The sequence below is a fragment of the Ranitomeya imitator genome, chromosome 1, assembly GCF_032444005.1.
Source record: "Ranitomeya imitator isolate aRanImi1 chromosome 1, aRanImi1.pri, whole genome shotgun sequence".
NCBI classification, from domain to species: domain Eukaryota; kingdom Metazoa; phylum Chordata; class Amphibia; order Anura; family Dendrobatidae; genus Ranitomeya; species Ranitomeya imitator.
Window position 1 is genome coordinate 807,592,557 of NC_091282.1, and position 17,630 is coordinate 807,610,186.

At 44.9% G+C, this 17,630-nt stretch overlaps 1 protein-coding gene across 2 annotated transcripts in view; it reads right to left on the reverse strand.

Moving 5' to 3' along the window:
* The window catches only part of CACNA1S (calcium voltage-gated channel subunit alpha1 S), a 592,997-nt gene that overhangs the window by 175,556 nt on the left and 399,811 nt on the right, over positions 1 to 17,630 (reverse strand). For both annotated transcript variants that reach the window (XM_069739086.1, XM_069739077.1), the window contains exons 24-27: positions 15,850 to 15,902; positions 15,578 to 15,724; positions 14,813 to 15,014; positions 14,554 to 14,712 (exon numbers count right to left, since the gene is read on the reverse strand). In XM_069739086.1, coding sequence (XP_069595187.1) covers positions 14,554 to 14,712; positions 14,813 to 15,014; positions 15,578 to 15,724; positions 15,850 to 15,902 — 561 coding nt within the window. The remainder of the gene's footprint in view (positions 1 to 14,553; positions 14,713 to 14,812; positions 15,015 to 15,577; positions 15,725 to 15,849; positions 15,903 to 17,630) is intronic.

Below are 17,630 nucleotides of genomic sequence, written 5' to 3' on the forward strand. Positions count from 1 at the left end.
GCACTCCACCGAGTTTCTAATACACGCTTGACACTTTGACCAGTGACTGAAATCAGAACATCCCAGCGATGGGTAGAAGAAGAAAAAAATGTGAACAAACGCTCCACAGTTCCAAAAAATGTAACCGAACTCAGTGCAACAAAGCTGCATGTACACCTGCCAAATTCAGAGAGTGATTTGTACATGCAACAAATTCAGCTTTTTTGTTTATTTCCTTAATGCGTCTCTGAACGCCAGTATGTTGACCAGCCATTACAGCAGCATTATCATATGCTTGTCCTCTACAATTTTGGATGTCAATTCCGTATTTTTCTAATTGTTGCAAAATCACAGTTGAAATACTCTCTGAAGTTTTACCTTTTATTTCAATAAAATCAACAAATGATTCCACAACCTTAACTTCATTTCCATTTATCATAACGTAGCGTAAAACTTGGCACATTTGATCCTTATGAGAAATATCAGGGGTGCTGTCAAATATCATAGAAAAATACTTTGCTATTTTTACTTGCTCCACAACTTTGCTTCTTACTTTCCCTCCCAAAATTTCTATAAACTCATTCTGAATTGTAGGAGAGAAATATGATGTAGCAAACTTTTTTCCAAACTTGATTCTTAGAATATGTTCACGTAGCACTGGATCATATTTCGCCAACAAATGAACTAATTCTAAAAAATTTCCCTTTTTTCCAGTTGATTCAGGTTCGTAATCAGTCTCATGATGGATTACTTCTCTGTGACCCCGTAAAGCCAAATTTTGTTTAGCAAGGAATCTAATGATATCCAACAATCTTGAAAGTATCTCCCTCCACTTCTTCACATTATTTTCTACTTCTTCCTGTACTTTTTTATCAATTGTTACGCCACGTTGGAGTCCAATTTCTAACTCCTTCCATTTTGTGAAACATTCTACATGGGCCACACTAGATTCATGGTTGTATACTTTAGGATTAAGTTTCCACCATGTGTTGAATCCATTCACTGAATCAAAATTAGACTGACTTGTTTCTGCATCTGCAAATAGTCTGCAACAAAAGCAGTAAAGGGCTTTTTTGGAAGGAGAGTACAGCAACCATGACCTCAACATTTTTTCATTATTTGGCAGAGTTTTAAAAAACCAGTTGCAAGTTTTCTGTTTTGTCCTTTGATTGATGCTCCCTCACGAACCACTTCAGCAAAGTCTGAGTCTAGATGCTGAACCACTGATGCACCTTGACGTACCAGTAAGATCCTTGTATCATCATTAATTTTACTTGGCCAAAGACCAACATCCTTTAAATCAATAGCAGGAATATTTTGATCGTCACACTCCTCATTGCTTCTTGAAGTTGAAGGAGCACTTGGGTCAATGTCTTGGTCATCACACTGCTCATTGGTTCCTGAAGTTGAAGGAGCACTTGGGTCAATGTCTTGGTCATCACACTGCTCATTGGTTCCTGAAGTTGAAGGAGCACTTGGGTCAATGTCTTGGTCATCACACTGCTCATTGGTTCCTGAAGTTGAAGGAGCACTTGTGTCTGATGCTGTGAATTTAGGAATCTCCTCAGCAACAGGAGTAGTAGTATCGTGGCTGAGATATTTTAGTAGTGCACCTTCATTTTTTTTCAATTCTTCCTCCTTAGCCTTTTTCTTTTTTCTAAACATTGCACCACTTTCTTTTCTTCGCTTCATTTTATCTAAGCCTAACAAAATAACAAAAAAATAAAGTTAGGTCAGACCAGGGCCCGGGCCACCAGGATGGCACTCCTGTAGCCGGCATAAGAGCGGGACTGGTTGCAGACACTCCAGCATTCCCAGAATGACATCACTTTCTGCCTACGTCTGGGTGCTGCTACACACAGTCCCGTCCTCCCACCAAATGACCAATCGGCCCGGCAGCGGAGTAAGTTGGTAAAGCCTGTACGCTGAATTTGAATTGTCTATGATGCATTTTTTAGAATAAAAAAAAATGCAACAGAAATAAGACCTCAGATGGACAAGTTAAATTCTTTCGCCGGTGAATGTTACCATCACATGATCGGGACTGCAAAAAAAAAAAAAAAGTTCTGCTTACCACCAATGTGACCGCTGGGACCACAACGCGATTGCTGGGACCACCAACGTGATCGCTGGAACAACTAAGACCTCTGGGACCACCAACGTGACTGCTGAGACCTACAAAGCTTTTTTTGCTCAACTCTTTTTTTTTTTGCTCACACAGGGTTAATGCTGGCGGTAAGGGACCGTGTTATGCCGCGGGTAACGCACTCCGTTACCGCTGCTATTAACCCTGTGTGACCAAGTTTTTTACAATTTACAACAATAGTTAAAACATCTAATGTTAAAAATAATAATAAAAAAAAAAACCATTATATACTCAACTACGCCGCTTTTACCGCACCTCGCGAGACAACCGCCACGTTCCGTTGGCATAGATCGTCTGGCAGAAGGACCTGCCGTGACGTCACGGTCATGTGACCGCGACGTCATCACAGGCCCTGCGTGCCTAAAGTATAAAGTATAAAGTATAATGGGGAACACCTCGTCCCCCCCCCCAAAAAAAAAAAAGTATAAATAGATAAGAAAGTCTGAAGGACCCTAAAAGTGGTGTGTAAAGAGAAACTGCAAATACATAAATAAAGTGCATAAATGCGGCCTCCCCCTTATCACCACACCGGGCGGCTGCTGTCCGGCGGTTGCTCACCTCAGCCCGGTGCGATCCTCTCTGCCTCTGATCTGATGTGATCTGCTGCTGTGCGGACGCTCAGAAATCCCCGGTGCTTCCTGGAATCGCTGCAGTGACACTGACAGGAGATCGAAAGTGAAAGTTACGGGTAATATAATAAAAGATGCGAACTCGGCTTCAGGAAAATGGCCACCGCGATCTCCATCTGCGCACGCGCGGCATCCCGCGGCCATTTTCCTGAAGCCCCGGGAAGCCGAGCACTACCATCTGTGCATGCGCGGCCTCCAGAAGATGGCCGCCGCCAGCGATAATCCGTGGTATAGCGCAGATCGCGCTCGTTTTCTTCAGCCAGCGCCGGCTGCGGCCCAGTGACCCACTCCCGCATTGTGCCGCCCGGGGCGGCCTGCCCCCCCTGCACCCTCCTTCCTATGCCACTGGGAGTATAATAGGGAACCTGAGTGTTAGCTTTCGGCAGATTATGGCAGGACCCAGTTTTAAAGTCATAATCACAAGCATTTTATCTGGAACTCAATCTAGACCCAAAAATATTAAATTAATGTACACCGTATTTATTTTCTCTTAAAAAAAAACAGAAAATGCAAGCTAGGTTGTTATAAGTAGAACTAAGGGTACCGTCACACAGTGGCATTTTGATCGCTACGACGGCACGATTCGTGACGTTCCAGCGATATATCTGTGACGTTCCAGCAATCTCGCTGTGTCTGACACGCTACTGCGATCAGGGACCCCGCTGAGAATCGTACGTCGTAGCAGATCGTTTGAAACTTTCTTTCGTCGTCTAGTGTCCCGCTGTGGCGGCATGATCGCATGGTGTAACAAAGGTGTGCACGATATTGTATACGATGTGCGCATAGTAACCAACGGCTTCTACATCGCACATACGTCATGAAATTATCGCTCCAGCGTCGTACATTGCAAAGTGTGACAGCAGTCTACGACACTGGAGCGATATTGTTACGATGCTGGAGCGTCACGGATCGTGGCGTCGTAGCGATCAAAATGCCACTGTGTGACGGTACCCTAAGGGTAAAAAGATAATACCCCGCACTGCTGTTGTAGTTAGATCCTATTATCCAAACAACCCTTTGTTCAAGAGAGGACCGACAAAATTCCTTTATATAACAACGGGGTGCAGCTTCTGCAGAACAACATGAAAGTCCAAGAGAAAAAGCCAAAAAAAGTGCACTTACCCGAGTGTGGTGGTCACAATTTTTATTCGGACATTTTTCAAAATATGCAGGGAGGGATGTGAACAAAGCGGACAACGGCCGTTTCGTGCCTCAGCACTTCAACGGGTCCTACCAATATCTGGAACTCAATCTAGACCCAAAATATTAAATTAATGTACACCGTATTTATTTTCTCTTAAAAACAAAAAAAACAGAAAATGCAAGCTAGGTTGTTATAAGTAGAACTGTTGTGAATTCTGTGGCTGAATTCACTCCTGTGGTCACAAGTGGTACTGCAGCTTCTGAGCTTCCTCCCTCAGGTGTTCTGGTGAGCTCGTTAACTGCTTCATTACTTAACTCCGCCTGATGCTGCTATCCTTGCTCCTTGTCAATGTTTCAGTGTTGGATTTGAGCTTCTCCTGATTGTTCCTGTGACCTGCTGGTCTGTATAGCTAAGTGCTTTTTGTTTTTTTTTGTTGCTTTTTTTATGTCCAGCTTGTCTTTTGTTTTGCTGGAAGCTCTGAGACGCAAAGGGTGTACCGCCGTGCCGTTAGTTCGGCATGGTGGTTTTTTTTTGCCCCCTTTGCGTGGTTTTGCTTTAGGGTTTTTTGTAGACTGCAAAGTTCGCTTTACTGTCCTCGCTCTGTCCTAGAATATCGGGCCCCACTTTGCTGAATCTATTTCATCCCTACGTTTTGTCTTTTCATCTTACTCACAGTCATTATACGTGGGGGGCTGCCTTTTCCTTTGGGGAATTTCTCTGGGGCAAGTCAGGCCTATTTTTCTATCTTCAGGCTAGCTAGTTTCTTAGGCTGTGCCGAGTTGCCTAGGTAGTTGTTAGGCGCAATCCACAGCCGCTTTTAGTTGTGTTTAGGATAGGATCAGGTGTGCAGTCTACAGAGTTTCCACGTCTCAGAGCTCGTTCTTGTATTTTTGGGTATTTGTCAGATCACTGTGTGCGCTCTGATCGCTAAGCACACTGTGTTTCTGGATTGCCTTCATAACACCTGTCATTAGCAAACACAACAGTACAAGGAGCCCCACTAATGATTCTCAATAGAGGGAAAGAAAAAGTTCTGACATCATTTTTTTTTTTTTCTGCTCTGTGTTCACTTTTTTTTTTCCCCTAGACATTTGGGTGATTCTGGACACAGGTGTGGACATGGATATTCAGGGTCTGTGCTCTTCAATGGATAATCTCGTTATAAATGTACAAAAAATTCAAGATACTATTGATCAGAAATCTAGAATTCCTATTCCTGATTTGTTTTTTGGAGATAGAACTAAGTTTCTAAGTTTCAAAAATAATTGTAAGCTATTTCTGGCCTTGAAACCTCATTCTTCTGGTAATCCTATTCAACAGGTTTTGATTATTATTTCTTTTTTGCGCGGCGACCCTCAAGACTGGGCATTTTCTCTTGCGCCAGGAGACCCTGCATTGAGTAGTGTCGATGCGTTTTTCCTGGCGCTCGGATTGCTGTACGATGAGCCTAATTCAGTGGATCAGGCTGAGAAAAATTTGCTGGCTTTGTGCCAGGGTCAGGATGATATAGAAGTATATTGTCAGAAATTTAGGAAATGGTCAGTACTCACTCAGTGGAATGAATCTGCGCTGGCAGCTTTGTTCAGAAAGGGTCTCTCTGAGGCTCTTAAGGATGTCATGGTGGGATTTCCTATGCCTGCTGGTTTGAATGAGTCTTTGTCTTTGGCCATTCAGATCGGTCGACGCTTGCGCGAGCGTAAATCTGTGCACCATTTGGCGGTACTGCCTGAGGTTAAACCTGAGCCTATGCAGTGCGATAGGACTATGACTAGAGTTGAACGGCAGGAATACAGACGTCTGAATGGTCTGTGTTTCTACTGTGGTGATTCCACTCATGCTATTTGTGATTGTCCTAAGCGCACTAAGCGGTCCGCTAGGTCTGCCGTCATTGGTACTGTACAGTCCAAATTCCTTCTGTCCATTACCTTGATATGCTCTTTGTCGTCGTTTTCTGTCATGGCGTTTGTGGATTCGGGCGCTGCCCTGAATCTGATGGATTTGGATTATGCTAAACGTTGTGGGTTTTTCTTGGAGCCTTTGCGGTGTCCTATTCCATTGAGAGGAATTGATGCTACACCTTTGGCCAAGAATAAACCTCAATACTGGGCCCAGCTGACCATGTGCATATCTCCTGCACATCAGGAAGTTATTCGCTTTCTGGTGTTGCATAATCTGCATGATGTGGTCGTGTTGGGGTTGCCATGGCTACAAACCCATAATCCAGTATTGGATTGGAATTCCATGTCGGTATCCAGCTGGGGTTGTCAGGGGGTACATGGTGATGTTCCATTTTTGTCGATTTCGTCATCCACCCCTTCTGAGGTCCCAGAGTTCTTGTCTGATTATCAGGATGTATTTGAAGAGCCCAAGTCCGATGCTCTACCTCCGCATAGGGATTGTGATTGTGCTATCAATTTGATTCCTGGTAGTAAATTCCCTAAAGGTCGATTATTTAATTTATCCGTGCCCGAACACGCCGCTATGCGCAGTTATGTGAAGGAATCCCTGGAGAAGGGACATATTCGCCCATCGTCATCACCACTGGGAGCAGGGTTCTTCTTTGTAGCCAAGAAGGATGGTTCGCTGAGACCGTGTATTGATTACCGCCTTCTTAATAAGATCACTGTTAAATTTCAGTATCCCTTGCCATTGTTATCTGACTTGTTTGCTCGGATTAAGGGGGCTAGTTGGTTCACTAAGATAGATCTTCGTGGTGCGTATAATCTGGTGAGAATCAGGCAAGGAGATGAATGGAAAACTGCATTCAATACGCCCGAGGGTCATTTTGAGTATCTAGTGATGCCGTTCGGACTTGCCAATGCTCCATCTGTGTTTCAGTCTTTTATGCATGACATCTTCCGTGAGTATCTGGATAAATTCCTGATTGTTTACTTGGATGACATTTTGATCTTCTCAGATGATTGGGAGTCTCATGTGAAGCAGGTCAGAATGGTTTTTCAGGTCCTGCGTGCTAACTCTTTGTTTGTGAAGGGATCAAAGTGTCTCTTCGGTGTGCAGAAAGTTTCATTTTTGGGGTTCATCTTTACCCCTTCTACTATCGAGATGGATCCAGTTAAGGTCCAAGCCATCCAGGATTGGATTCAGCCGACATCTCTGAAAAGTCTGCAAAAGTTCCTGGGCTTTGCTAATTTTTATCGTCGCTTCATCTGTAATTTTTCTAGCATTGCCAAACCATTGACCGATTTGACCAAGAAGGGTGCTGATTTGGTTAATTGGTCTTCTGCTGCTGTGGAAGCTTTTCAGGAGTTGAAGCATCGTTTTTGTTCTGCCCCTGTGTTGTGTCAGCCAGATGTTTCTCTTCCGTTCCAGGTCGAGGTTGATGCTTCTGAGATTGGAGCAGGGGCGGTTTTGTCACAGAGAGGTTCTGATTGCTCAGTGATGAAACCATGTGCTTTCTTTTCCAGGAAGTTTTCGCCCGCTGAGCGTAATTATGATGTGGGCAATCGAGAGTTGCTGGCCATGAAGTGGGCATTCGAGGAGTGGCGTCATTGGCTTGAAGGAGCTAAGCATCGCGTGGTGGTATTGACTGATCATAAGAACTTGACTTATCTCGAGTCTGCCAAGCGCTTGAATCCTAGACAGGCCCGTTGGTCGTTATTTTTTGCCCGCTTCGACTTTATGATTTCGTACCTTCCGGGCTCTAAAAATGTGAAGGCGGATGCTCTGTCTAGGAGTTTTGTGCCCGACTCTCCGGGTTTATCTGAGCCAGCGGGTATCCTCAAGGAAGGAGTCATTGTGTCTGCCATCTCCCCTGATTTGCGGCGGGTGCTGCAAAAATTTCAGGCGAATAAACCTGATCGTTGTCCAGCAGAGAAACTGTTCGTCCCTGATAGGTGGACTAATAAACTTATCTCTGAACTTCATTGTTCGGTGTTGGCTGGTCATCCTGGAATCTTTGGTACCAGAGAGTTAGTGGCTAGATCCTTCTGGTGGCCATCTCTGTCACGGGATGTACGTACTTTTGTGCAGTCCTGTGGGATTTGTGCTAGGGCTAAGCCCTGCTGTTCTCGTGCCAGTGGGTTGCTTTTGCCCTTGCCGGTCCCAAAGAGGCCTTGGACACATATTTCGATGGATTTCATTTCTGACCTTCCCGTTTCTCAAAAGATGTCAGTCATTTGGGTGGTCTGTGATCGCTTTTCTAAAATGGTCCATCTGGTGCCCTTGGCTAAATTGCCTTCCTCCTCTGATTTGGTACCTTTGTTCTTTCAGCATGTGGTTCGGTTGCATGGCATTCCTGAGAATATTGTTTCTGACAGAGGTTCCCAGTTTGTTTCAAGGTTTTGGCGAGCCTTTTGTGGTAGGATGGGCATTGACCTATCCTTTTCCTCGGCTTTCCATCCTCAGACTAATGGCCAGACCGAACGAACCAATCAGACCTTGGAAACATATCTGAGATGTTTTGTTTCTGCAGACCAGGATGATTGGGTGTCCTTTTTGCCGTTGGCTGAGTTCGCCCTTAATAATCGGGCCAGCTCGGCTACCTTGGTTTCTCCATTTTTTTGCAATTCTGGGTTCCATCCTCGTTTCTCTTCAGGACAGGTTGAGTCTTCGGACTGTCCTGGTGTGGATTCTGTGGTGGATAGGTTGCAGCAGATCTGGACTCAGGTAGTGGACAATTTGATCTTGTCCCAGGAGAAAGCTCAACTTTTCGCTAATCGCAGACGCCGTGTGGGTCCCCGACTTCGTGTTGGGGATCTGGTTTGGTTATCTTCTCGTCATATTCCTATGAAGGTTTCCTCTCCTAAATTTAAACCTCGTTTTATTGGTCCGTATAGGATTTCTGAGGTTCTCAATCCTGTGTCTTTTCGTTTGACCCTCCCAGACTCCTTTTCCATACATAATGTATTCCATAGGTCGTTGTTGCGGAGATACGTGGCACCTATGGTTCCATCTGTTGAGCCTCCTGCCCCGGTTTTGGTGGAGGGGGAATTGGAGTATATTGTGGAGAAGATTTTGGATTCTCGTGTTTCTAGACGGAAACTCCAGTATCTGGTTAAATGGAAGGGTTATGCTCAGGAAGATAATTCCTGGGTTTTTGCCTCTGATGTTCATGCTTCCGATCTTGTTCGTGCCTTTCATGCGGCTCATCCTGGTCGGCCTGGGGGCTCTGGTGAGGGTTCGGTGACCCCTCCTCAAGGGGGGGGTACTGTTGTGAATTCTGTGGCTGAATTCACTCCTGTGGTCACAAGTGGTACTGCAGCTTCTGAGCTTCCTCCCTCAGGTGTTCTGGTGAGCTCGTTAACTGCTTCATTACTTAACTCCGCCTGATGCTGCTATCCTTGCTCCTTGTCAATGTTTCAGTGTTGGATCTGAGCTTCTCCTGATTGTTCCTGTGACCTGCTGCTCTGTATAGCTAAGTGCTTTTTGTTTTTTTTTTTGTTGCTTTTTTTCTGTCCAGCTTGTCTTTTGTTTTGCTGGAAGCTCTGAGACGCAAAGGGTGTACCGCCGTGCCGTTAGTTCGGCACGGTGGGTTTTTTTTGCCCCCTTTGCGTGGTTTTGCTTTAGGGTTTTTTGTAGACTGCAAAGTTCGCTTTACTGTCCTCGCTCTGTCCTAGAATATCTGGCCCCACTTTGCTGAATCTATTTCATCCCTACGTTTTGTCTTTTCATCTTACTCACAGTCATTATATGTGGGGGGCTGCCTTTTCCTTTGGGGAATTTCTCTGGGGCAAGTCAGGCCTATTTTTCTATCTTCAGGCTAGCTAGTTTCTTAGGCTGTGCCGAGTTGCCTAGGTAGTTGTTAGGCGCAATCCACAGCCGCTTTTAGTTGTGTTTAGGATAGGATCAGGTGTGCAGTCTACAGAGTTTCCACGTCTCAGAGCTCGTTCTTGTATTTTTGGGTATTTGTCAGATCACTGTGTGCGCTCTGATCGCTAAGCACACTGTGTTTCTGGATTGCCTTCATAACACCTGTCATTAGCAAACACAACATAGAACTAAGGGTATGTTCACACTATGCGGTTTTTACTGCGGAACCGCCGCGATTTTGCCGCTGCGGGTCCGCAGCTGTTTTCCATGCAGGGTACAGTACAATGTTACCCTATGGAAAACAAAAACCGCAGTGCACATGATGCGGAAAATCCCGAAAAAAACCGCGCTGAATTGCTGCGGAAAAAAAGAAGGACCATGTCACTTCTTTGTGCAGAATCGCAGCGATTCTGCATCCATACAAATGCATTGATCCGCTTACTTCCCGCATGGGGCTGTGCACACCATGCAGGAAGTAAGCGGATAATGTGCGGGTGGTACCCGGGGTGGAGGAGAGGAGACTCTCCTCCAGGCCCCAGGAACCATATTTGTGGTAAAAAAAAAAAAAAGAATTAAAATTAAAAATAAGCTATACTCACCTCTGAAGTCTCAGCGCTGCACGCGGCAGTCCGGTCTCAGGTTTGCTATGCGACCAGGACCTGCAGTGACGTCGCGGTCACATGACCGTGACGTCACGAAGGTCCTGGTCGCACAGCATCTTTGGAGCAGCGCCGCGGAGATCGGGACGTCAGAGGGTGAGTATATAATTATTTTATTATTTTTAACATTACTATTGATGCTGCATATTGCTGCATATGCAGCATCAATAGTAGGGGTAAAATCCCGCAGCGGAACCCGCAGGACAAACCGCGATAAATCTGCAGGGATAACCGCAGCGGGTTTGCCCTGCAGATTTATCAAATCCGCTGCGGGAGAACCCGCAGGACAGAACACAACGTGTGAATGTGGCCTAAGGCTACTTTCACTCTGGCGTTTTTTTGAATACGTCGCAATGCGTCGTTTAGGGGAAAAAACGCATCCTGCAAAGTGGTTTGCAGGATGCGTTTTTGCCCCATAGAGTAACATTACCGACGCATTGCGACGTATTGGCACACGTCGCAACCGTCGTGCGACGGTTGTGCCGTGTTGTGGCGGACCGCCGGGAGCAAAAAACGTTAAATGTAACATTTTTTGCTGCCGACGGACCGCTTTTTCCGACCGTGCATGCGTGGCCAGAACTCCGCCCCTACCTCCCCGCACCTCACAATGGGGCAGCGGATGCGCTGGAGAAATGCATCCGCTGCACCCGTTGTGCGGCGCATCAAACGCTAGCGTCAGAATCTCGGCCCGACGCAATGCGACGGGCCGAATCCGATGCTAGTGTGAAAGTAGCCTAACTGCCTTAGTGTTGCACTGGTCACAACAAAATACAGTACCATAAGGAAGTGGTACATAAACCCTAGATGCCTCTCAGTCTCTAAAGTCACAAACCAATATTACCTAACATTCCATATAAACTGTGCTTAAATACCTGCTAGGAGTAGGGACTGCAGTCTGCAGTGCAGCGCAGCATGCCTGAGAGGGTGAGAGAGTCTGCCTCTGATCTGATCCGACCGATTCCGATGTGAATGTGATCCATCTGAGTGACTCAGTCAGACTGACTGTCTGCAGCTGCTGTGCACTGCAGTGCAGAGATCCCCGGCGGCGGCGCTTCCTGGAATCGCCTCAGGAGATCGAAAGTGAAAGTTACGCCGGGTAATGCGAACAGGGCTTCAAGAAAATGGCCGTCGCGATCTCCATCTGCATCCCGCGGCCATTTTCCTGAAGCCCCGGGAAGCGCTACCATCTGCGCACGCGCGGCCTCCGTAAGATGGCCACCACCCGGTCCCCACCAGCAATAATGGTATAGCGCAGATAGCGCCGCTCTCCTCTTCTTCTTCAGCCAGCGCCGGCCCAGCCCCCGCATTGTGCCGCCCCCCGCTTTGTGCCGCCCCCCCCCCCCCCCCGCACTCCCCTTCCTACGCCACTGCGGCCAAATTTTGCACATACACACTACTAACATTAGTAGTGTGGAATATGCAAAAAAAATGGTGATATGAGATGGTGTACTGTATGTAAACCAGGTCTCATATCATGTCGGGTTTTAGGAAGGAGAAAGCAAAAGCCGGTAATTGAATTGCCGGCTTTCTGCTATCTCGCGCTGTATGAAGTAATAATATATATACATTATCATATATGTGTCTCCCTGACATATATATATATATATATATATATATATATAGAGAGAGAGAGAGAGACAGTATATATGTTTTTTTTTAATTTTTAATACATGGATCCCTTGTATAGCCGTATGTCGGTTTTGCAAGCCTGCAGTAAAAACACGCATTACGGCTGACATACGGATTACATACGGAGGATGCCATGCGCAAAAAACGCTGACACACCCTGCCTACGGAGGAGCTACGGACCACTATTTTCGGGACTTTTCAGCGTATTACGGCCGTAATATACGGACCGTATTTTCATACGCTGTGTGTGACGCCGGCCTAAGTGTGACAAACATACAAAAGAATAGGAAATCAGAAAGGGGCAAACACTTTTTTCACACAACTGTACAGTATGTAGTTTTTTATATTGTTGTGGTTAAAAAAAAATCAGAACATTGTAAAAAACAATTAGTTGGTGCAGTTATATTCTGCGACCCCTAACTTTTATATTAATTTGTCACAGGAATACCACAACAGAAGGGTGTCTGATTACCTAAACTCCAGCACTGGTTAAAACTGCTTCACCATCATAATAAACACTGCAGGTTTTCTTTTCTATGGCATTGCTAGGGTTAATCAGTTGAGTTGATCTCCTGGAGCTCTCCATCATGGATTGCCTCAGCTGATCTGTGTTGGACACTCTCCTCTGGTATATATACTTGCCACTGGCATTTGTGAATTGTCAATGATAGTTCATTCTGCCTGGTTTGGAGTTGGAGGAGTTGTTCGGTGTTTGGAGTTGGTGGCTGGAGATTTGTTCCAGAGATTTCTGTATGGAGTTTGTTTGCGTGTTCACCCTCATTGTCTCCTATTTGTTTTCACCTTCCAATACCTCCCATCTATTTCACTCTGTTGTTTAGTGAGTATATTTTGTATGATTGCTGTTTTCAGTTCCCTTCCCTTGTCTGTCTGGTTAGTGTATTCCTATACTATTCGGCCTCACACCATCCTGGGTGGGGAAGGGAACAAATAAGGTTAAGTCAGGAACATAGCAAGGCACGTGACCCTGACGTGTCCACCTTCCCGGGTTATCAAGGTGACAGGGATAGACTAAGGGGCCCCCAAGCATGATAGGGAAGAAAACCCTTGCCCTGAGAAATCCTGCAAAAGTACTGTGACAGCTGCTGTTTTATTGATACCTCTTTGGGGTACCTGTGACAGTTCAATAATTTTTATTGCATCATATAGTGTGGAAAACAAAAAACATCAATTCTGGCATTTCCATTTTTTTTTATTTTGGCATACAACTTATGGGATTAATACTTAGAAATGTTATTACTTCACGAAACTATACAGTCGGCAATGCTAAAATGCCATTATATTTTTTTTACATTTTGCTATTTATATTTTGCGAAAAGGGGCGACGATTTAAACTTATATTTATTTATTTTCATTTGTTTTTCATCTCTTTACAATTTTTTATGTAAAAAACATTAGGCTTGATCACCTATTCAATATTGTAATGTGAAATTGCTCATCCGATATGAATCCCAACAGTCGGTTGGGCTTCATACGATTGCTATCATGGCAGATATGGGGGCCTTCAGGAGGCGCTTGACTGCCATGGCAACTGATTAGTGTGCAGAGGGCTGCCAGAAGTGAAGGCTTCAATTTTGGAAGTTTTTTTAATGATGCTGTCGTGCTTGACAGCAAGATCTAAGAGATTCATCTGTTACGATCAGTTCCTGAGCCCGATTCATAGAATGATTGTGCCATTCCTAAGAGGTTAAGACTGTATAGTCTAAGGGTACCGTCACACTATACGATTTACCTACGATCACGACCAGCGATATGACCTGGCCGTGATCGTAGGTAAATCGTAGTGTGGTCGCTGGGGAGCTGTCACACAGACAGCTCTCCAGCGACCAACTATGCCGAGGTCCCTGGGTAACCAGGGTAAACATCGGGTAACTAAGCGCAGGACCGCGCTTAGTTACCCGATGTTTACCCTGGTTACAAGCGTTAAACTAAAAAAAAAAAAACAGCACATACTTACATCTGGTGTCCGTCAGGTCCCTTGCCGTCTGCTTCCCGCACTCAGTGACTGCCGGCCGTAAAGTGAAAGTGAAAGCACAGCTGCTGTGCTTTCACTTTCACTTTACGGCCGGCAGTCACAGTGCGGGAAGCAGAGACGGCAAGGGACCTGACGGACACCAGAATGTAAGTATGTGCTGTTTGTTTTTTTTTAGTTTAACGCTTGTAACCAGGGTAAACATCGGGTAACTAAGCGCGGTCCTGCGCTTAGTTACCCGATGTTTACCCTGGTTACAAGCGAACGCATCGCTGGATCGCATCGCTAGATCGCTAGATCGGTGTCACACACACCGATCTAGCGATGACAGCGGGAGATCCAGCGATGAAAGAAAGTTCCATACGATCTGCTACGACGTACGATTCTCAGCAGGATCCCTGATCGCTGCGGCGTGTCAGACACAGCGATATCGTAACGATATCGCTGGAACGTCACGAATCGTACCGTCGTAGCGATCAAAATGTTATAGTGTGACGGTACCCTAAGTTTGCACCATTTAAGAATTAGACAATAGATAAATATGTCCCATTGTGTTTAAAAGTAAATAGTATATTCAAATAAAAATGTGCTAATAGATTAAGTATTACCTGCATTCCGAGGCTAATGGTATTCAGCATGATGAGAAAAAACATCAAGTATTCAAAATAAGAAGATGTAACCAAATACCAGACTTTATATTGGTAAGGGTTTTTTGGGATGTACCGTCGTAAAGGACGGGCCTTCAGGGCATATTGTACACACTGTCTCTGTTGGACAAAAAAGATGCAAGTATGTCACATCGGTGATCAATGTATATAGAACAGGAATTGTAAAAAAAAATACTGAAAACATATTTCTCTTTCTTACTTGATTTTTGTTTAATTCACAATTTTTATACTCCTGCTCTCCCTGCTCTTGAAAGGTTACAATGACAAATCCCACAAAAATATTCATCATGAAGAAAGCAATGAGAATTATGTAGACAATGAAATAGACGGCAATTTCAATGCGGTAATTGTAAATAGGTCCCATATCCTCTTTGTGTGAGTCTATAGCTCTATACAGTAACCTGTGTGGATAAAAATATAGAAATATCAATTTTAACCATTTAAATGTGACAACACATAATAGAAGCAAATAAATGCATTAAACAAAAGTTATGTATAAATGATCTAAAACGATCAGCAAAATGTGTAGCATAAGTACACCAAAACTTCAGATTTAAAAATGCTAACTAAATTTATACTCATTTTATTTACAGAAACCCTCCACCCTGGAAACAAGAAGTGACTTTCCATTTTTCATATAATCACCCACCCTGGTGTCCTCCATTTGCCAACCTAAGGCTGCCGTCACACTATCGGTATTTGGTCAGTATTTTACATCAGTATTTGTAAGCCAAAACCAGGAGTGGGTGATAAATACAGAAGTGGTGCCATGTGTCTATTATCCATAGATAAGAGCAGTAACTTACAACTCATGTCAGGGAACTGAGAAAAATGAATAAAGAATAATGCTGCATTTTGAATATATATCTACTGTATATATTTGTGTGTGGCAAGAAAAGGTGTGCACCATGATATTATGACTATAACATCAATATAAGGCATATACAAAATTTAAATTTCTTACTGTGGCCAGCCCTCAAAGGTGGAGATGGTAAAAAGAGACATCATTCCTGAGAGTACATTATCAAAATGAAAATCACTATGCATCCACATTCTGGATTTTAATTGCAACTGAGTTGGGTCGCTATCATCAGCATCAATATAATAACCCCTAAGGATGAAAAAGCCAATGTTAAAACATATTAGCAGAGTTAAATGTATAGGAAGAATTTCTTCCTATTAAATGAAAAAAAAAAAAGCTCAGACACTTAGAAATCACCAGTACAAGGAGCATACCTGCACTCTTGGTGTGTCAGCTTTGTTTTATCAGTACAGCTGAAGAATTTTCCCTAAAGATAGATAAGTACAACAGTCATACACTTTACTGTTAAAGATTCAGATTTACAGACAGAAAGAGAAACCTCCAGGGAGCTCACTTTAATGCTATGAAACAATATTACATATCTCCAAATGTTGACTACCTATGATCCATGGAAGCAGCGTCAAACTGGGCTGCCAAAACCACACCAATAGCATTGACTCTGGAGGCCCTCTGTTCAACTACACATGTAGGAGAGGTGGAGGTGATGTTCCACTCCTTGACACCCCAAATGGTTAAATGTGGCTAAATGTATTTTATATTGATGTATGTTATCTGAGAGTAAAACCCTGAGGAGCTGCAGTCTAGCCTAGATCGGGTTATCTGTTATCTGTAACGACCAGCCCAGATTAGGAAGGGGGAGCTAGAGTTAAGGTACCTTCACACATAACGATATCGTTGCTTTTTGTGACGTAGCAACGATATCGTTAAGGAAATCGTTCTGTGTGACAGCGACCAACGATCAGGCCCCTGCTGGGAGATCGCTGGTCACTGAGGAAAGTCCAGAACTTTATTTCGTCGCTGGACTCCCTGCAGACATCGGTGGATCGGCGTGTGTGACACCGATCCAGCGATGTCTTCACTGGTAACCAGGGTAAACATCGGGTTACTAAGCGCAGGGCCGCGCTTAGTAACCCGATGTTTACCCTAGTTACCAGCGTAAAAGTAAAAAAAACAAACAGTACATACTTACCTACCGCTGTCTGTCCCCGGCGCTCAGCTTCTCTGCACTCCTCCTGCACTGGCTGTGAGCGTCGGTCAGCCGGAAAGCAGAGCGGTGACGTCACCGCTCTGCTTTCCGGCCGCTGTGCTCAGTCAGTGCAGGAGGAGTGCAGAGAAGCTGAGCGCCGGGGACAGACAGCGGTAGGTAAGTATGTACTGTTTGTTTTTTTACTTTTACGCTGGTAACCAGGGTAAACATCGGGTTACTAAACGTGGCCCTGCGCTTAGTAACCCAATGTTTACCCTGGTTACCCGGGGACCTCGGGATCGTTGGTCGCTGGAGAGCTGTCTGTGTGACAGCTCTCCAGCGACCAAACAGCGACGCTGCAGCGATCGACATCGTTGTCGGTATCGCTGCAGCGTCGCTGAGTGTGAAGGTACCTTTAGTGCCAAGTTCAGGAAGTATCAAGGTCAGTTGGGATAAGTAGTGAAAAGTGACAGCAGCAGTCACAGGCAAAAGGCTGCTAGGGACAATGTGGGCCTAATAATTAGAGCAGTGGATTGACAAAAAATGTGAATCTGTCTGTCGGCCTGAGAACCTCGAGATGAACATAGGGGCCCTTGGGCGCACTCAGCCTGCGAAGCTACAGGGAAAGATGGACTCAAACTCTAAGAGGTTGGAGGTGATGCACTGCGGGTGCACTGCTAATGGAGGTGAAGAATTCCTAGTGCTGGATAAGTTAGCAGGAGGGATACTCTACCCACACCAAGAACCAGGACTGAAGTTGTATCTTGATTGCTGCTGTAGATTGATTGCTGCCAAGGTTCCAGAAGAGGAAAATATGGAGCCAAATGAGTCCTGCGGACCAGAATTAAGTGTGATGTACCCCACACACAGCAGCACACAGGGACGAGGGCACATGTTGCCTGTAGAGTGCCGGAGCGAGTGGGAGCAGCAGCTCGCCTACAACTACCTCGCTTTGGCACTTTACACATGAACACATTACATTACTATTATTCACAAATTTACCTACGT